The sequence below is a fragment of the Rhyacophila brunnea genome, unplaced genomic scaffold, assembly GCF_057557595.1.
Source record: "Rhyacophila brunnea isolate RB1 unplaced genomic scaffold, BYU_Rbru_1.0 scaffold_23, whole genome shotgun sequence".
In the NCBI taxonomy this organism is placed as follows: Eukaryota; Metazoa; Arthropoda; class Insecta; order Trichoptera; family Rhyacophilidae; genus Rhyacophila; species Rhyacophila brunnea.
Genome location: NW_028232893.1, coordinates 28,320,646 through 28,342,643, shown reverse-complemented (window position 1 = coordinate 28,342,643; position 21,998 = coordinate 28,320,646). Strand labels below are relative to the sequence as shown.

Below are 21,998 nucleotides of genomic sequence, written 5' to 3'. Positions count from 1 at the left end.
AAACTTAAACATTGCATTACGTTTTGCGTGTGTAGCGAAGAGAGGTACCGAATATAAAAATCTATAAGAAATATTACAAGATAACAGAAACCTTCAATGTATCCACGTGGATTATGAAAGGACCGATGTTAATTTTCTGCGGGAGGAAATGGAGTAGATCATCCAACTCCTCATGATGCATCCGAATCTCGTCTCGTATTTCATCCATGCTGCGCTCTTCACTCTTAAATTCTCTAAACACAGAAATTCCAACATTTTTTTAAATGTATATTTTGTACTATTCCGATCAAACCGTTCTTACTGACTGAGATTTCGGTTTTTGGCGTCTTCAAATAAGCTGGTAATTTAAAAAATAATTTACTATACAATTTAGCCAATCTTGCAGAGGGTGAGTTGTATGTTTGCGAGTGAAGTTAGAAGTGGTTACGTCCTGATGATTTTCCATGAAACGGATAAGGTACCTATTCAATTTGTCAAAAAGTACAAAAGGTATTTTTAGTATAAACATCACCAGATCCATAGCACAATGCGGTTATCTCAGATCCAGAATGATAACGAAAAAGCGTTATGGTGTGATGAAGGGTGTTACTATCTGACATAAATAGAGCGCACTAAGCTTTGTCAGTCAAACTTATTTGTTTTCATTGAACTTTTGAAGATTACGAATTGCAGATTGTGTTGGTTAGTTTTTAGAATTAAATTAAACCCTGCGTAAACCAAGCCATCATAAATAACAGTCAAAAAATAATGCCATTGAATCATACATAGGTAATTTTTGATATTTTATAGATAGGCGAATAATTTGTATATATTATCAGAGGGTTGGAGTGGACCCTTTTTTAAGTTGCTCCGCTCCAGCTCCACTCCAGGACTTAATACTTGCTCCGGTGGAGCTTCAGGGTCTGCTCCGCTCCGGGTGAAAAGTTTTATATTATAGTATTATATTTTGTATTCAAATGTTAAAAAATAAGTAGTTTTGAAATAAGGTTTATTTATTATTCGTTCTTTTCATTATTAATTCTATTAAACAAAATTCCGACAGCAGATCATCATTCATTATCTGCCTCTTCTGTCAAAAAAGTTAGGTTATTTATCAGTCGGAAAATTTTAAAACCCCATTGCTCCACTGCTCCATGCTTTGGTTTAGAATGGTTTATGAATTTTAAAAAACTACCATCACCATCTGCAATTTGAACTCTCAATTCAATGAAAACAATTAACTCATTCGACGCGGATGACACGGCTGCCGTGTCCCCGTTAAGCGGCCGATCGATCCAATTAGCATGTTATTTAAATGGGGTAATTAAAAAATATGTATGTACTAAGTATGACTGACACAGAGTGCATTATTTTCATTGAATCTCTACAGCCCACCTCCACTGTGATAGTTTGGTAAATGCAGGGTTTAATTAAATTTAAAAAACTAACCTGCATCACGTGCAATTTGTATTCTTAGTTCAATGAAAACGATTAAGTATGACTGACAAAGTTTAGTGTGCACTTTTTATGTCGGATCTTAACAGCCTACCTCCAGCTTTCAAAACTGGTGTTAAGTAGTTGGAATAGACCTGCTTGTTGCTAGGCCTTCTAGCCGTAGAGTATTGCTGTGTGCATTGGGAGTATCAGTCATTGGGTACAATTAACCTGCCATTAGTGACGCCAATTGATAGAGCATTGGTGGAAATGGTTATCATTGTTGACTTACTCAATATATTTTTCAATATTCAACTGACAGATTTCTTTGTAGACTTCAAACCGTCGCGCAAACGCCTTCAGAGGAATGGACGCTTTGTAGTAGGCGTACTCCAAACGGTTTCTGAAAATATGGATTAAGAAAAAAAATAATATTAGAACAAACCTTTATCCTATGAAGATGGAGCCGACAAATATGATAGTAAAATTTACATTATCTAGTAACAAGTCTTTTTCGAATCTTTGATGTCTTTTTTTACGGAGAAATGGATGTCAGCCACTTGCTCGACCGTTCTTAAATCTTGAATAATTCGTTAAAAAATAGTTTGTTACCATAATTAGAGCGTGTTCAGAAGAAATTTCTTTGGGCCAAAATTTAAATCCATTCCTTTCTCCCCACCTACTTCCAAATCCCTTATTTATTATTGTCACAAGGCCAGACGACGAGCAATTACGGGTCATAAGACGAATGTGATTGCAAATAACATTCAGTTAGCTAGAGAGAACGAACGGTTGTGTGTTCAAGATTCATTCAGGTCAGTGATTCAAAGGTTACTCCAAAACAGTAGAGCGTGTAAGCTTGCTAAAGCTATCGAGCTATGTGCGATGCGATAAGAACGACACCGTGTTAACTACAGAGTGATCATACAAAATGTATCTGTTTGACCTTCGTTGCGCTAAATCTGATGCGGTGTGAGCGGACGTCGCGTCTATCATCCATCTTGAATTTACCATCCCCAGCGCGCGCCAGCCCTCTCAACATAAAGGTCAATGTCTGGCATCCTGTGTAAGCTCCCCCCCCCTAGATCCGTAATCCACCATCACCTTCAAATTACAGTACACTGCTAAAAATATTTTCCATTTAACAGTTTCTCAAATGAGTATTTGCTGACTAATTTTCTTCAACTGACTAATTCTCTTGATGCTCGTAGGTCACTTCTGCTCTTAAAGCATTTTTCCCTGCTCTCACGTGGTATAGTTTCCAATCCTGATATTCTGGAAAATTTGAATTTCTATGCACCGGTCAATTACATGCATTACATAATTGCATGACCTATTTTGGGTGAAAACTGTTTCCTCATGTGAGACTTACCAGTACCAATGGGCTTTGCAGCTGGTCAATGCACTCGCTAGATATGTAGACATTTCTACCAATGCAATATTATGTATTTTGTTTTTATAAATTCTATTTTATTGTTTAATTTGAATTTTTCTGAATCCGATGGATGCAGATGCGAATCCCGTCTGGTACCTTTCAAGGTTTTTTTTTCTAATGGGTGTTTTCAAAATATGTATGTTCTAGTTCTTACTTATAATCCTGTGCATTGGCCTCCATAATTCCGATTGAAGTGAGGTATAGCTCCTTCTCGAAGACCAGATTACGCAATACTCTCGGGTGAACTTGTTGAATGAAGTGACACTTGTACAGCATCTCATAGCACAACCGCTGGAGTACGATCTGGAATTTGTAGAGGTTTTATATTTTAACTCTACAAATGTCAAGTTGATGTCTATGGTCAGTGATCGACCATAGACAATAATAATGAAATGAGTCAACAATTCAGTTGCAAATCCGGCCTCCAACAGTACAGTCAATCATGCGAGCAACTCCGCACGAAGATTCGATATCAAATTCAAAATCATAATGTAACCTTCAGTAATAAAGTATAAAAACAATGTGACAGTCTCATTTTAGTGCCGTGTAAATCTTAAATGTTTTTATAACAATATAAAACAATCCATATCAATTCTGTGTCTCATTTCAATTGCGCCCCCGAACATTATATTATCACAAACACGAAGCAACCTTCAACATGCAAATAATATATGTTGGATCCTACAACACCAGATCCAACGTCCATAAATTGATAAGAGGTGTTCAAAATCTGTAGCACTCTTAGGCAGGAGGCACACAGAATGTGGCAAGGGCTACGAATGGCTCGACCATTCCCCGCATTAAATACAATATAACCTTACAGTGCACTGGTCGTGCGAGGTGGCGGTTTCTTCACCATACGAGACCCAGTGAAAGACCACACACCACGTTTGTTATTGGTGCTTTCAATCTGAAATGTTCGCCAATCAATGATTGGTCTCCAAATAATATGTAAAAAAAAAATATATGGTGGAGTTACTGCCTAAAGTTGGTAAGTCTCGAAATCATGTTCTGGAATAATTGCAATTTAAAGTTTGACATACCCTCTAAAAGTCTAAAATCAGGCAAAATCCCAAGTTCTTTGTGATTTATGTGCAAGTTTAGACACAGTTAGTCACAGTTGTTTACATTGATGTTTAGTGCGCAACACATGCCAATAATTAGCATAAGCATACCTAAGAGAAAATCAGTCGCATAGAGCTACGGATAATATCCATACAGCCGAAAGTAAACGAGTCTCAAAAATTTCTTCTGAACCCTCTCCACCATAACGCCGTACTTCAACTGATGCGGGACCCAGACAATAGACCCACTCTGAAGTCTGCTTCTAACTAAGGAATTATAGAGAATTTTGAAGTTACCAACCTATGCTCTACTCTAAGGTGAACTAGTTATTGTAATTGCCCTGTTACCGATTCCTTTCTCAGATGCTATCAAAAATAAATCTTACATTAAATTTATCAACGGACGTGCTGTACATAGGTCCATCTCTGCCGATCTCGATGCTCAAGTGGAAGAGGCCGTTGATGGTGTTGAAGGGAGAGTTGGAGAGGTCTGACGGATCCCATTCGTAGTCATCGGAGCAGGTGAAGGTGCAGACGCAGGGCGCCTCGCATACTGACACAAACGCTGACATCGAAGTCTCAATAGTGAAGCGGAGGGCATACTGTAACAGCATGAAGAATATTTACATCATCATCAGGATTATAAAAACCCGGGATGAATCCTGGTCTTTCTGGAACAAATGTCTGCCTCCAATCTCATACTGACATGATGAGTCTAGGACAGTGATTCTAAACCGGTTTTTTTTTTACTACACTACACTACTATACTACACCAAGCAGGTTCGAACCTGTGTGATGAACCTGGTGCCCTATGTTATAACTTGTGACATGAAGTCACCCAACGACATGACGTAATTGTGACGTAACCTCAATACACGCATCGAGGCGAGCCGCCCAAGCACACGGCTCACCATAGATATTATTATGCTGAAACACCTATTTGTGTATGGGGACAATGAATAACGCCAGTATTAGAGTAGCGTTAATTTCTCGAATGCTATTGACTCACTCCGGTAGTACGTCACAATGATGTCATATGACGTCATGTCGACCGGGCGACTTCAACTCGCAAGTTACAACATAAGGCCCCTGAGTTGAAGTGTTTTCAAATTATGTTGGTAAGTTCAAAAAATAAATAATAAGTTAATAACTTCATTTATAATGGTTATATTAGAAGAAATGGAGGAAGAAATTCTACGACAACTAATGAACTTGACTAAAGACAACGTGTTCAGACTTGTTTGATGGCTTGTTTAGTATTTTTAGTGAGAGGTGGTGCGGATCACTACTCGACCGAAAAAATAGAACAAAATGAATTGGCTCGACTAAATGATTTTACTAAATTATTCTACTAAATTTGTTTGTTCATACATGTTTAGTTACTAAATTACTCGACTATTCCGAACTGACTTTTATATCCAATGTCCGTTATATCGAAGTTCTACTGTAGTATTCATTTTTAAACTCCTCTATTTTGTAGGAAAAGTAATGAAATCTTTTTTAGATACCTGCATTCTAAACTGTATCAGTTGCATCAAGCGGTAAAGTTTACTGACTTCATAGAAATGCCAATGTCTTTCATGAATGTTGTACCATCTGAAAAATGAAATATTTTCATAAAAATTTCCAATACTGCATGCTTTAAGGGACCAGTAAACGAGGATCAAAAATTGCATATTGCAAAAAAATGGTGCAACTATTTCCCAGTTGCTGGGCAATGTATGGCCTGACATCAGTGTCGGGCAAGTGAGGCCGATGTGTTTTGTGCATACACATGACTAGAGATAAAGCAACAACGGCCGACAATAAAATTTCTGCACCATGAGCACCTGGGGCGTGACGGGTCGACCTGATAAGTGAATTGTATAAACAGACATCACAAATTTTCCCTAATGGGAAAAAAGTCGCATGCGGCGCTATTTTATTTGTAGAGTATTAACATCTTAAAATGTCTAGTTTTGAATGCAATTTTGTGATGTGATGCAATACTGTTTGTTCGATATTTGACAACTCCATGATTCAAGTGGATTTATTCAACAATACTTAATTTTACCTGAAACAACATTTAGAAAACGATTCTGTAAAGCGTCCCATTGCCTTTAACTCTAGGATGGGGAGGGGGGTCCACTAAATAACCTGACCTGGGGGTCCGCTTCAAGTTGTGGGGGCCATGCTTATAACACTTACATATTCATTTAACATTCACTACACGACTGTCACGTGGTCCCACAGACTAGAACATCTCTTTCCTTAACCAATATTGCAATAATATACTATTAAAAAAAATCGGTGTGTGTACTTATGTACGCGCGTTAGAAGTTATACTTGTTTGGCGTAACAAAACAAAAACAAAACTTGTGATAAACTAGATTCTTTGACTAGCTCTTAATTATCTTGTTAAATTACACACTCAAGAAAAAGGACCGCTTATTGGAATGCCGTTGGTTTATTTCTATACACTTTAACTTATATTACTAAATTATATAATGGTTTCTCGTTGTTTTTATTTTTAAAGTACCAACTGTCACTCTGACGTTTAATCGTTTGATTACGTAAGGAATTACAATTGGCCGATAATAATAAATTCGCTGCCTAGGCAACGGAACAATTCTAAACTATAATATTATACTGTATAATCGTCACGATTGCAGTATCATACTGTGGCGTAGAGGTAGTGCGTTCGGCTGATAACCGAACAATCGGTGGTTCGAATCCAATCGAGTGCGTTTTTTTTGTGTGAAAAAATAAATTATGTGTTACATGTCACACGCCAAAAATACACTCTGAGCTGATTTCCCAAACGCACCAAAAGAAGTATATATTCAAAAATTATATTTTATTTCACTCACCCTTCTTTGATTTCTTGCAAGCTGGATTGCATTGCAAACGTAATATTATCGAGCCAATCACCGTGAATGTATCGAAACATCTGCAATAGAATTGATCATAATATGAGGCTTCCATTCCCAAAAACGTATTTTGCGGCAAAATGCAATAAACTGTTATACCGACGAATATAAGACTAAGTTGTATGATTTTTCAGCTAATTTGCAGTGTAGCACATTGAAAATAGAAAACGAAGGGAAACTTATTCATTTTTATATTAATAAAGAATCTATTTACGTAATTTAATGATTGGATCAAGCCGAGTTTGGAAGTGACAGTTGGAATGAGCCATTTTTGAAACTTAACAATTTGGGCCTAAATGTTACAGGCAATGTTTGGATAGCAATTATGACCTGTTTCAATTATACTAAACTCTCAACTAAAACTAAAAATTAATCAATTAACAAAATAAAATCAAAATTTTGATGACATTTAGGTAAACACCGAAGTTTTTTGGTTTTATTTCATTGCCATTTTTCTGGTTTCCTTTCCTTTTTTCTAGCTTTCAATGCTATGACAGGTGAAACAGTAACATCCATTATGTTTATTTATACAAATAACTGCTTCAATTAATCAAAGAACACCTTTAAACTTGAATTATATGAAGAGCGGTCACAACACAATTGTCATGCAAATTGTACCGGACACTATTAACCACGTGACCCCAAAACTGAGCTCCCATTGGCTTACCGTGAAACGTGATATTTTGTATGTAATGAAGCCTAGTTTGATTTTACTACCTAAAAATTCTTTTTAAATGTAATTTTCTTTACAATATGACATTCAAGGTTCATTTTTCGACAATATTGGAATGAGCCTGGTTTGGAAATAGTAGCCTCAATTGGAAAATCACACTGGCGCGAATCAAGCGGTCACAGGTTCAAGTCCCATCAGGTGTATTTACAAATCTGTTGATGGATAGAATAAAGCATATTACGAACATTTGCTATGGAATTGTTCTGGATGGTTTCGAATTCGTCTAAGCTCAAATTCCTCCCAAACGACATGTTAAAGAAGCTCTTGGACTCCAGCATGAGGCACTCTCCAATCACGAGGGAGTATGCTGTGAAAGCTTCCGGTACTGACCACAGCGAGTACCACTGCACAAACTTGAGCATTGATTGAAAGTCTTCCATGTCATTTGAAATGCATCCTGAAAGAAAACATTGACATAGTCATCCTAGAAAATGTTTGTTAATTATACATGATTCTAGGCATCTTCCTATAGAAAGTGGCATATCCATTTTTTTCATAAAAGAAGTTGAGGTGCTGAGGAATCAAGGAATACAAGTGCACCGGAGACTAAATCGAGTAAATGCATTTCAAAGCTGTTTTTTTTTTGTTTCATTTGGTTTGGGATGCCAATGTGGCGGGTACACTCAAAGCATCTCACCTAATTTAATCAGTTCAATCGTTAGGTTCAGCAGCTCTTTTAGTTGAGTCTAACATTGCCAAAAATATGACTGTCTTTTACCTAATTATATTGTCTGTCCCCTGGATTTCGAGACATTTGGACCCTGGGGAACCTCTGCTTTGAAGATGGTGGCTGAGATTGATCACCGCTTGACTGATAAAAGAGGTGAGTGCCATTCAGCTGAGTACCTGAGACAGCGAATAAGCAAAGAGATTCAAAGAGGTAATGCAGTCGCTGTTTTAGGTAGGTACTCTTGGGGTATCCAGGGGACTGGATAAAATTTATAAGTATTATTTTATCGGTTTATATAAATGTACTTATATCGTTTAATTTTACACCTTTAGTCACTTATTTTGTTTTACTCTTTTATCTTTATTAATTATTGTTTTTCTGTATATTTTTTTAATTCTCTATATAATCCCCCCATTAGGGGGAGGCCTTGAGTCTGGGTATCTGTGGTAGTAAGTTAATCTCTTGGAATTATATAAAAGTATGGTTAGCATGACCCAAGAAGTCAAGATAAACCGAGTAATCAACCACCTCCAGTTCTTGGAATGAGTCATTATTGAGCGGCAAACCCTTACGATCTACTGGAGGTTGACAAACCAAAACTACATCTCACGAACAAGTCAGATTGGAACATAGACATTTGTCGCTTACCCCTTTCTGGCACTAGTTCGGTGTAAGAATAGACAGGCGGAGGCTTGATGATGGTCAGCTGGACGGGATTCTTTGCAATGATATGACGAAACTTCATATCCATATTTGATTTTCTGTAGTTCAATTTAACCTACAAGAAATAAATTATATTATTTTCATAAAAATTATTGTTACATTACAGTACATCGATGAAATTTAATAGCTGACTGACGATATAAAATTGAACGATGAGTTTAAATTATGTATTTTCCTAAATACTTCTTATATTTTATTTTTAAAAACAATCTATATTATTTTACTTTATATTGTGATTAAGTGTCATGGAAATATTTTTTTTAAATTATTTAATTATTTAATTATTAAATAACTATTTTGGACAAAGCTGCAGTATAGACAATAATATTATGCGCAAAGGTTTTAGGCTTCGCGAGTCGAGACGGTCATTCAGCACATTCAAATCAAATCAAATTTATTTATTTTAACATACAAATTATAAATTCAAAGCGTTCATGACATGACATAAAATAAGTGTTAATAATTTTTAAAAATAGAAATACAGAGAATGAGTAATAAAATAAGAAATAAAATAAGAAAATAAATAAAATAAGAAACAAAATAAAAGTAGATGGAAGCACACAGAGTGAACTTTGATAGACCCTATCTTAAAAACTTATAAAACAACGTCCACCTAAATTCACCTCACGTAAGTGGAATATATCAATATCCGAAGCGATTTCATTAAACATGGTTATTGCCCTCCCAATTGGCATTACTAATGGCAGGTTAGTCCTGAACCGTGGGAGAACAAACAACGGATGCCCTCGATTCCTAAGGTTGTGTTGGTGTTGTCTTGTGTGTCTCTGATAATTATCAGAGACACACAAGCCAACACCACCAAGAATGGCAGAGTTCACATTTACGCCGCGTATAAGCCTGAAAAAATATGTAGCTAAATAAAGATCCCTTCTAAATTTTAAGCTACAGTATGTAAGCATCCCTAAGAGAAAATCAGTCGGATAGAGCCACGGATAATATCCATACAGCCGAAAGTAAATGAATGACATGAATGGAATGAAGGCATGAATATATCATGTTGAATTGAACAAGTAATTGCGATTTTATCAACTCAATAGAGCTTCTGTCCCTTGCATCTGACCATTTTAAATTCATCTGAGAGTATTTGTTGAATAATCGTGAATTTAGCTGTCCCGCACGGAAGAGAACTCGAGACATCTGGAGGTCGGTTGAGTCGGCCATGGACCTGAATGGTCTATAGCGCCAACTTAAGTTAGTAAGTAAGTAATATCGGTTGGTTACTTCTTTACGCAGTGCGATGAGAGACTGCTTGTTGACGTCCCTCTTCAATCCGAGATGCGAGACCTGCTTCAGAATCTTCTGTAGAATGTGGTGCGGCATCGATGACATTCCACTCAGAATAGAGCAATCGACGTACAGGTAATACCTATAAAGGGAATTTTGAATTCTATTATTTCCATTTGAACCTAAGACAATTTGAAAAAAATAATAATTCCGAACAATCTCTATTTTGACATATTGCATAGATATTAAATATCATTAAAAAATATCATGTGTAGTGTTCTTGTGTTATTTTGTTGTTTAGTATGTCATGAGATATTTAGGGGTAAATTCTATGATCAGTTGTCTACACAGAGCTCCGAGAGCTTTTTCTAATATTGGGCAGTCGTTGATGACATGCCACACTATTTGAGACGTATAACCATCATACAGCTTCCTCATTTCCGCCTATCCCTGTATGACTTCTTATCCAGGAGAATTAGAAATAGTGTCATGATGTCTCTTACTAGTGTCTTGGAAAACAGAGTACCTAGTACAGATTTTGTGTACTGTGATTGTGCTTTTGTTTGAATATCTCGATGCCGTCGCCGACACCCATCGGCCATATAATAAAAGCTACAAATAAAATCAATACTTTATCCTATTCTCCACTTCATTCCTCAAGTCGACGGCTGCCTTGATGCGATCTGCGAAGACGCGTGGGTCCTCCGCTTTGAAGAATAGAAACAGTCGATGTACATTGTATGACAATCCGGCAGAATCCAACTTCTGCACGTTCCACAGCCTAGTCTGAAATGACAACCAAACAGCAACTTAACCACAAACGCGTCCACAATTTCATACCATAGAAAAAGCGTGCATACACACTGCACTCTACACACATTATACTAGCCCTGGTCGAAACTGGTTCTATGCCTACACCTAATACATCAGAGTCAGATAATTACATACATATTGGTCGTAATCCTTCACTGCGACGTCAATCCAATCCCGTTTGGAGCACATTTCGACTTCAGCATTCGCATTTGGAACGATGGGTATGTAGGCCATAGCTGGACATGGCCATCTTGAACCTTCCACGTCACCAAGAGCCAGCCATTCATCAGGATTCCTTCAATAATAATTTTTAAATAGCTCGTTACATACTTCGCTTGAGTGTTAACATAAGTCTATATGCGGCAATTATATTTCATGACTCGATGATTGATAATAGGTTGAGCGAGTGGCTAACGTCCATTTCTCGTAAAAACAAAAATATGTTGATACTAAACCTCCACCCAGCGGAGGCCCATATAATCTTATTAGGATCGGACATGGCTTAATAATAATATAACACCATATATCGTCTCTGTTCTGGCAGAACACACTAACTGAAGAATACTAGTTTTGAGTAATTTGACTTTGAAGTTGTTAAAATGTTTGAAATGGTCTATCATGTGAGTTTATTAAGTAATCGTAAGAAGTATGACTGTTTATTTATTAAGAAGGTTTCCAAACGGTAAAGTTTGATATAAGGAACATTTTGGTATAACTAACTCAATATGTCATTTTTTCGAATTAGTGTCTTCTGCCAGAACAGTGACGATATATTGATAGGTGTTTCGGACTATAAACCCATCCTCAGTATGATCCAAATTTGCTGAATAATAATGACAATGATGACAATGTCACAAAGGCTTTTGTTACCTGCAATCATAATCCGTGTTGTCAAAGAAATACAAATCCATTCGTGGATATGTCCTTCGAGGGGCGTCAAAGATATCCGTTTCACCTTTAAAACATTTCACCGGATACATCATTATCGGTTCAATCTTTCTTTCTTCGAGTAATTCCTGGAAACCGGTCACACCAATCAGTTATCTAATTTAATACGACTAACAAAATTGCCAAGTTACATTTCCCCGTGATGTGCACTGTACCCGGTACTTGGAGCTGTTATTTCTCTCATTGTTCTGTATATCGCCAATCAGACAATACGCTCACCCTTAATTGGCTAAAATAATACCACCAATCGCATCGTGTCCGGAAACTTTTACGTATCAGTTCGCCGTATCACACTTCACCGTGAAATGTTGTATCGGAAATATATCGCCGTATATTAAAAACCGTCCAACCTCTTTCGGTCGTGTAGTACTGACATAAAATTTATGTCTAAATAAAACACTATTCTTGCTGGTTTACACTTTACAGGAAGCCAGCAAAAAACAAATTTTGAAAATAGGTGATATACTGGATTATTTGTTAGGTTAGGTTTTCATTCTTAAATTCATGAATTTCGCCAAAATCAGTAATGTAAATTGAATAAATGTTCAATTTGAATCTAATTAAATTGGAGACCGTATAGTATACGGTCATCTCTTTCCGATAAGAAACGGCGAACTGTGTCACGGTGAAATGTTTTACATACAATTTACATGTAACCCAATCGCAATGTATAAACCTTTGCTACGGGCACTGCAAACGTGTCTATAATAAGAATGCAATTATTTAAATTCTAATTAAGTTATGAATTCATAATTCAGACATAAAATGACGGAAAGAAGAATGTAAAACCGGAAATTATACGTTCTAAAATAAAACAGAATTGCCAAAACTATATGTAAATAGCGAGAAAACATGAATTCTGAGCACGTAAAATCCAGGTACCGTCCATTCACTGTACATACGATGGAAATTACTTGAAAAATCAGCCTGAAACTAATCTAGCTAAATGAAACTAAATCTAGCCTGACACTAGATTATTGGTATCTGTAAATATATATTATCTACCTCATATGGTGGCGAGGGGTGGAAGTGGGCCTTTTAAGATTCAACATAAATAGTGTCATTAATCATAGTCATAGTCATTAGTCGATTGCCAAAGTAGCTTGATTTAGAAGAGCGCTGATGAGTAGGTATTAAAAGTGGCCAATAGTTAAAATTTGTCGCAATTAGTATGTCACTGCGTAGCATAGAGGTAATGCGCGGATGGGACGTAAACCCGAGAGATGCAGGGTTCGATTCCCTGCCGGCTTATTTTTTTCAAAAAGATTTTTCTTATTGGTTATAATATATTTTCTCAGAAAGTGTTTTTCAAAATTATGTATGTTCAATAATTAGAATGATACATTCTTAAATCTTGTGAATTATTCGTTGAATAAACCAAATCATAATAGTTTAGATACACTATAGGCGATCCGACAAAAATAATGCACACTTTTTCAGTAATATTTATTTGTTTTCGTTGAATTAAGAATACGTAATATCTCATAATCGATAAAAAATATTTTTCTATCTATCAAATATCTAAAATTATGTATGGTTTAATGGCATAATTTTAGATATTTTATAGATAAACAAATATTTTTTGACTATTATCTATGGCTTGAATCAGGGTTTAATTGAATTTTAAAAACTAACAAACACTATCTCCACATTGTAGTCTTAGTTCAATGAAAACAAATACGTTTGACTGACAAAGTTTAGTGTGCACTATTTATGTTGGATCTTAACAGCTTACCTCCACCCTTCACCACTGCATCATATATTAGGTATTGTCTTAGACTATAGATACAGCTAGACGCCATCCATTGCAATGCTAAATGAAGCTGCGTGCCGTGCGTTTGGTTTGTGGGCGAGCGAACGCATTCGTATACAAATTTTCGAGACCATAGACCATTTCGCTAGTGCTCGCACTAGATGCTCAGAATTAAAATATATTTTTCTATTTTTTTACGTTATTTAGTATAGCGGTCAAAATGCATCCATTAGGTAAAAATATCCATAATTTAAGTTATTTTAAAGAAACACGGTCATTTGATATTAAAATATATAATAATATACAAATAAATTATCACGAACATACATCAACTTACCTGTGAAACGTAATACCATCTTCTTGCTTATCAGTACGGCTACCACATTTTAATAGAGCACACAGAACCATCTTTTCTACTTAATTAACTAAAAATATTTACCACTGACTTTATGTTTAATACAAAAAATATCAATTTTAGCAGCACGCGCTCGCAGATTATCGACGCTTAGTTAAGCAAAAAACTAAGATTTGGCGGCTACGCCGACAACAAAATCTTCTACACATCTGTAAACCTTTTTTTTTACTCTTGCGCGTGTCGCAGAGATTATAATGGTGCCGAATACTTTCTCACTCGCACTTATGCATCGTTTTTGTTCAGGCCTTGGGTATTGTCTTTAATTTTAATCACCTATTAGTACAATGTCTTTTACCATTCCTGCACACTGTTTTTGTGTGATAGGTTCTTACCGTTTGTGGACAAAAATGCCAATATTTCCACCAAGAATAAATTATTCACAGTAATTATTATAAGTATTAATTAATAGAGCTATTCAAATCAAATTTCACTACATACAAGATGACAATTAATACTAATTTAATCCGTGTTCTCATAAAATATAAAACAATGTGGAAGTATTATATTTTTTTAAAGACTTACTTTTAAGTTGTATGAAGTGAATTCTCGTCCCATTCTTTCAATCATCACCGATCTCGGTGCCGTTTTGGGGGAAACTGCGTGCATCAGTTGCCGCTTAGGGAAGAATGTTTCCACGGGAAATTTCTGGACAAAGAATATTTACTGACAACACTTTAAAATAAACATAATGATGTATCATTTTTTGTCTTGTTGTATAAAAAATACATTTATTTAACAGATCTTCCTACAATGGAGTCAAAATATTTACCGTTCTTTGTTCATTATCATAGATCCGCCATCGCCCGGTTGCTAAAAGCCGATGTTCATCTGCTGGTGGTTTCAAAATCGGTAGATATGGCGTAAGCCTTCCACGAGTCTATAAGATAACAAAGTGTTATTGACATAAAGAAACAAATAAGTTATATTAATGAGCAAAGAGTTTGGACTACAATTTTAAAATTTTTAGTGTGATTCAATTAATAGTGACACGTTGGCACATTGAAATATCTTTACACATTACGTAATGCATCAGTGGCGAAGAGTAGAGGTAGGCTGTAGAGATTCGACATAAATAGTGGACACTAAACTTTATCAGTCATACTTATTTGTTTTCAAGACTACAATGTACAGACGGTTTTTAAAATTTGATTAAGCCCTGCCTAAACAAAACCATAAAAGATTAAAAAAAAATCTTTAATCTATAAAATATCTAAAATTATGTATGATTTAATGCAGTGGCGCACCCAGGATTTAATATTGGGGGGGGGCCCAAGGAGGAGAATGTAAATTAGTCCTATAAGCTCTTTTTCTTCTTCACAGCCTAATTTCTCGTTAACGGTTTTTTGTCTATTGCACTCGGTGTACCTACACCATGGTCCCCACATCCTGAAGCGGGCCCTCAGGCTAGGATATTTGGGGGGCCCCTACCTACCGCTAAGATTAAAGGCAGTATGAGCATTAACGTTTTTCAAATTGTGTTTTAGTTCAAATTAAGGGTACTTATACAGTGAATTATTGGCGATTTTTAATACATCTACTTCAATAATGGAGCTGTCGAGTATTGACACATAATAATCAAAATATATATTTCACAATTATATAAGTAATTGAAAATGTTCATGGCCATGAAGTATAATAGCGCCACAGGCGACTTTTTTTACTATTAAAGCTAATTTATGATGTGTGTTTATCTCACTTATCTGGTCAACCCGACACGCATAAGAAACAAAATACACGTATAAGTGACAAGTTTAGAGTGTGCTATTTATGTCGGATTTCCACAGCCTACCTCCACCCTTCGCCACTGATAATAACTACGGGCAAACTAGTTAATCACAACAATTTTTTTAATTAGTATGAAATGTTTATCGAATTGGGTTCTAATGTTGGCTATCGATTAAATCAAGGTAGGTAACAATTAAATGCCTTAATTACTAACTGACATCACGGAGTAATCCAATTATTTGTTTATATGATGTACTTGCACTTGCTGATAATTTGGTAAATATTTGGAGCTTTTATAACTTTCTTTTTAGACCAAAACCAAACCTAACCTAACCTAACGTAACCTACCCCAACCTAATATAACCTATTATAATCTTAGTGTGTGATAATGACGAAGCATCTGGAAAAAAAAATGACACTCACTTTTTTGTCGGGTCTGCCGAATGGCATAATCTGTTCTAACGCCATTACAATAAAGGTGACATTGCTATAAATTCCCGATGCTTTTTGTCGGGTTTGCCGAATGGTTCGGTTCGAACGGGTTCGCTAAAATGAACATTGACACTAGAAACACTGTTCTAACACCATTACAATAAAGGTCATTTTGCTATAAATTCCCGATGCATGATATCGCATAATGTAAATTGCGTGACGTCTACCTAAACATGTGCGAATGTCGCTATGCGCGAATTTACTTGCTAGCTACTGTATTGAGTGCGTTTTCCATTAATAATGTCATTGTAATGTTGTATCGAAATGTATGAAAATTTCGAATTTTAAATTAACAATAATTATTGGATCGAAAAGCATCTGCACCGACAGAAAAAAGTAAACTGTTTTCATAAAAAAAATTATAAAAGCTTATGCGGGCATCTGCGGCATATGTACCGATAATTTTTAAATATTCGATGAATAAAAGAAATAGTTTATTAAAAAAAATGTGACACTTTGATTACGAAAAGATCTGGATTTGAACCTAGTACTTTTTGAATAGCAAATGGATATTTTAATATCATGATAACCAACAAACTTACCATAAGAAAAAGGCTATAACTAATTCTTTTCCTTATAATGGCCTTCTCTCTGTCCTTAACTTTGTCTTCATCTTCCGTGAATTGTGATACAAGTTCAGAATAGAATCCTCGCTTTCCATACTCCTCTGTGTATTTGATGTTCAATGAATTTTGTTGGGGAACGCCTATTTTGTGACGTTTCATGTTTAATTATTATATTCTTTACAATATTTTATTGAATTGAATTATATTATATTTGTGATAAATAATCAGCTTGCTGTCAAAAACATAATCATTAAAATTATAAAGAAAATTTTCAAAAAGTTCTTTTGTTTTACTTTCTAGAATATAGCATTCAAAAATTGACCTATCTACCTATTGAAATGTAATTTATTATCCAAAATACAATTATTAATGAATACTTCATCAGTCAAATTTTATTTAACGACAACACAATACTATGAATGATTTGTGATAATTTTATTTATCATTCGTCATGGAAAAATATCCGTATCAAGCAAATAATTTGGACTATAGATAGAAATAGGTAGTCTATATTATGTTATGTTATGACATTTCAAATTATTTTACAAACACAACAAGCACTGTTAAGTCGGTAAACTTAACAAACATTAACACCGCTCAGTTGTCATTTTGATTTTTTTACTCACGCAATGGCTGCCATTTTTCATGTTGATTGTGATTACTTACTCGAGTAAACAGTTTTATGCAAATTTTACAGGATTTTTCAACAGAACAATATTGCCGAAGTGTAGTATTATAATTATCGGCTGCTACTCATCTTTTTGTGTAATACCACCTGTCCTGATCCAGATTTCCCTCTGATTAGCGTCGGACAAAACATCGAGAGCTTCAAGTACCTGGGGGTACACATCACGGGAGATGGCATTTTGCAGAAAGAGATCGCCTATTCAAGAAGGTCTCTCTGTATTTAGTTATGGTTTCGGCAATGTTGATTCCATCGTGTTTTGCATTGATGTGTTTGATGCTATAGTGAGGCTTGAGTTCGTAGACGATTCACAGGCATCTGTTGTCTATTGTTTGCAGCACATTTAAATTGGATTTGGTGATGTCAGTAGTCCAAATTGAGGATGCACACAGCATGGTTGGTTTAATAACCACACTCATTGGCGGCCCTAGGCTCGAAAATTTTGTGGGTCAATTTTAAATAATTATATTATTTTAACTTGCCTTTTCGTTGTATACTTGCAAATTGTGTTTTTATACATTATAAAAGAAGTGCTAGATATTGTAATAGATAGGTACCTACTTACCCTTCAACAAAAATGTCTATTTTCACATCAAACACATTTAATAAAAATTCTGTAGCTTTTTAGCTTCATTTTTTATTAAACTGTCAATGTCAGAAAAAGTGTTGTGTAGGTACTGTTATGGAACGGCGGGATCATTTATATATATTAAACACTTTTTATATTTCCACTGATTTTATTAGAAGGTAACTTTTATGATTAATATAGTAGATTACATTTCAATCGGTAACTTGTATACAATGGTTTAACACAATGAATGCAGTCGATGCGTATTACTCTAAGGTTGGATTTAAACTTAACTGCATACAAACATTGACATCACATATGAAAATTTCAGACAACAATAGGAACCTTTAACAAATAAGTATAAAAAGGTTTACACAGAACAAAACATGATCGCGGGGCTATCAGTACGACGTTTTATACCTGTTTCATTTTGACACATTGAAAATATACCTCTCTTTCATTTTTGGCAATGACCCAAATGACGCCTAATGCGGCGACAAAATAATATGAAGAAAACAAAAGGCTTTGTGCTTCACTCCGTCTGACATATGAAAAATGAGAGAGAAAGAAAAATATTTAGAAATAGTTTAACCCGGCACATTCTGAAATGACCCGAGGTATACACTATACAGCGACCGATCGTGATTCCTTTTGTTTGAATTTTATACACACAGTTAGCTGAGTTAGCGTGCGTCCCGAGTTGACGAGTTAGCCGATAATTATAAGACATTGTACCTACATAGATTGTAAGATATTTATTTTTGGAGGGTCATTGACCATTTGACCCAAAGGACCAGCCGCCATTGACCACACTATTTAATACCTTTTTTTTTTCTTCTGAGAGACAACTTCTACGGTTGAAGATGGGTCTAAGAATCCCCATCGCCATAAAGGCTTTTCGTCTGGCTTCTAATAGGTGAGGTGTCCAGTTTAACCTATGGTGTAGGTATACCCCGAGATATTTCAGTGTTACTGAATGAACAGGGTATATCACAAACAGTAATTTTTCCTTAATAGGATTTTTGGCTGCGCGAGAAGAGAATAGCCGCCGTCTTCTAAGCGTTAACTTTAAGTCTCCAGTGACTGAAATAATCAGTTAGAGTGCCCTTTTCTCAGTTCCTAAGCGAAATGTCAGTCTGGCAGCTGGTGGAAAGGATGGCTGTGTCATCTGCGTACAGCGCCAGTGTGCAGTTCGCAGGGTTTGGCATATCTTTTTTTCTTCTATATATTTCGGAATATAGCGACTTCTCGCTGTGAGGATAGTCTCAGTGAGTTCAACACCTCTACCTCGGTCATTTTCTCTTTGGCATGCCCAAATACCGAAACTATGGCATGTAGGCGTCCATTTAAATTTACTTCAACTGCCGTGGCTTAAAATCCAATGAGAGGCTTAATTGGGATGTGAGCATGTTTTAAATCTTAATTGACTAGTATCATGACACCCCCCACCCTTCGCTGGGAGAGGGCGGTCTTCACGATAGCAGTCAAAACCGGGAACGGAGAAACGGTCTTTTGGTTTAAATGTCTCCTGAATTAAAGCAATGTCATCGTCTAGCACACGGAGTAGATCAGTCAACTCCGGTCGCTTATCGCGCTGAACAATGCTGCAGGCGTTCCAGGAGATTATTTTTAATGGGCGCGTGTTAGCCATTTAGGGCAACATGCCGCATTTATTAAGCAGAGATTCAGCTCTGTCAAGCCTTTCTTCCATGAACAGGATAGGCTCTGCTCGAATAGAGCGCGTCAATTTGATACATTCTAGTATGGCTGGAATGTCATCTATGGTGACACCATCCTCTCTGTGAAAGAGCGAATTCAGTGCTTCCACCAGTGTTGAAGGGATGGTCAACTGTGAGGGCTTGACTGGCGAAAGCAGATGTTTGCGGTCCTGTGAGAGCTGCCGTGTTAGGGGATCTGCCGCTCGGGAGGCTGATTTGTGCGGTGTAGATTTGGTCTTAGGAGTCGCTGAGGCTGCTCTTCGAGCTGCTATTGCCTTAGCGTAGGCAATACGCTTAGGGCATTGCCTGAAATTGGCTGGGTGGTCCTCGCCAGTTTCAGCACTTGACTCCTGGGGAGCCTATGGCACTACCCTTAGGGCGGGAGGCATTCCTTGGATGCATGTGCATCCATACATTTGACGCATCTTGCGTCTCTATTGCAGTTGTGAGCCGAATGACTGAACTGTTGGCATCTATAGCACTGAGTGGGTTCATTGTTTGATTTGCCCCTGAATTTCTCCAGAGATACATTAACATGACAGATTTCCCAGACCTTATTCGACATATACTGCATGTCGGAGCCAGGGGCATCTGCACCAGGAAGAGGGGATTTCCGGTGGGAGTCGGATTTCTGGATCTCATTAAAGAGACTGATATTACCTCAAAGCCTTTCGCTCTGAGGTCCTCCCGAGATCTCTCTCGGTTCTAGGCTGAGAAGCCCTTTTATAACTACCTTGCAGGTCCTATCCTCTGCAAGGGTAAAGGTATGAAACACGGTTCCAGAATCCCGTAGACTATTTACTAGCAACTTGTGCGCAGCTACTGATTCCGTTTGCATGGAGTAGTTTGGACCTTTAATTTGGGTGGAAGGTATTAAGATGATCTATTACCGTCTAATGATTTTCTCCCATTACTGAGAGAATGACAGGAGGAACTCGGGTTTCGCGAAGAAGAGGGATGGAGTTTTGGTGGGGCAGTTGGGAGTATTTCCTCCGGGTTTAATGCCTTAAATTTGTTTGCTGTTGGAACAAATGTAGGAGAAATCGAAAGTGGCCGTTTCGGGGCCTTTGCAGTGACTCGCTGCCACTTAAAAGGGAATTCGGAGTTCTGCAAATTCCGTCTCCATATCCTGGGAGATGATATTGAGGGTGTCCTCATTAGCGGTCTGGGCTAGAATGAGTTGGCACGCGATAACTCGAGCGCACGTACAGAGCGTAAGCCGGCCCCCAAATGTGTCGACCCGCAGTGCAGGCTAGTCGGCCGACTACCTGTTACGACGTGCAGTATTTCTATTGTTTGCCTATGGGTCAGCAGACGGTTTGTGATGTGGGTAAACTGTGCACTGGAAGCAGAGATGAAATGTTATTAAATGTTTTATAGATGAGAATATTCGTAATTACAATATTGTTTGATTATGTGATTTGGGGTCACGCTGTCACCGCTGTAGTTACACCTTTAAAAAGGCACTTGTATAGCAATGGGAGCAATCTACCGCACAAGAAGTTAGTAAAAACGTAAGTAAATCTAGCGCAGCGAGGTTTGCGTAGGTGTTGGGTTATTTAAAAATAAAATAATTGATTTTCGTGGTTCTAGTCTTCAATCGATTTGCAAGTGAAAAAAGACAAATAGCGACCTCATGTGTCAAAATCTCAAACGGGTCTGATCCTGGCGGGCTTCGGCATCGCCTCTTTATAGATTATCTCTTTTGATTGAATCGTCGTCTGCTTGGATCAATTTGGATGGGATTTTTTCGTTTGAGAAATTACCCCATATAGTTTTTTGGCTTATCAATTTCACCAATCGGAGTTGATTTGAATTTTTTTGGATGTCTGAGGGACTAGGAGTTTAATAAAATGTATCGTGCATAAGTGGGTGGATGTACTGAAGCCATAAAATTAAATCTACTATTAATACTTTATTTTTAATTAATTATTTAACGGCATATAAATGACAATCCTTGTGATAAAGTCACGATAAATCTCTTATGGCGGGAGTTGACAAGTGATTTTACTAAAATAAAAGGCGTAGGTATTTAGGCCCGTTTCCCAAGTACCTATCCATGTAAGAATTATACCTGTAATAACCATCCACCGATCTGTGCCGAGTGATCTATGATTTTGCGG

At 36.7% G+C, this 21,998-nt stretch overlaps 1 protein-coding gene across 1 annotated transcript in view; it reads right to left on the bottom strand.

Annotated features, from left to right (window-relative positions):
- The window catches only part of LOC147069798 (dynein axonemal heavy chain 1-like), a 112,427-nt gene extending 92,619 nt beyond the window's left edge, over positions 1-19,808 (bottom strand). The window contains exons 1-14 of the mRNA XM_085950347.1: positions 19,607-19,808; positions 16,881-17,044; positions 14,891-14,998; positions 14,644-14,766; positions 11,876-12,021; positions 11,141-11,300; positions 10,824-10,978; positions 10,190-10,334; positions 8,873-9,002; positions 7,740-7,951; positions 4,299-4,514; positions 3,003-3,151; positions 1,706-1,816; positions 92-233 (exon numbers count right to left, since the gene is read on the bottom strand). Coding sequence (XP_085806473.1) covers positions 92-233; positions 1,706-1,816; positions 3,003-3,151; positions 4,299-4,514; positions 7,740-7,951; positions 8,873-9,002; positions 10,190-10,334; positions 10,824-10,978; positions 11,141-11,300; positions 11,876-12,021; positions 14,644-14,766; positions 14,891-14,998; positions 16,881-17,044; positions 19,607-19,808 — 2,163 coding nt within the window. The remainder of the gene's footprint in view (positions 1-91; positions 234-1,705; positions 1,817-3,002; positions 3,152-4,298; positions 4,515-7,739; positions 7,952-8,872; positions 9,003-10,189; positions 10,335-10,823; positions 10,979-11,140; positions 11,301-11,875; positions 12,022-14,643; positions 14,767-14,890; positions 14,999-16,880; positions 17,045-19,606) is intronic.
- Positions 19,809-21,998: the final 2,190 nt, after the last annotated feature.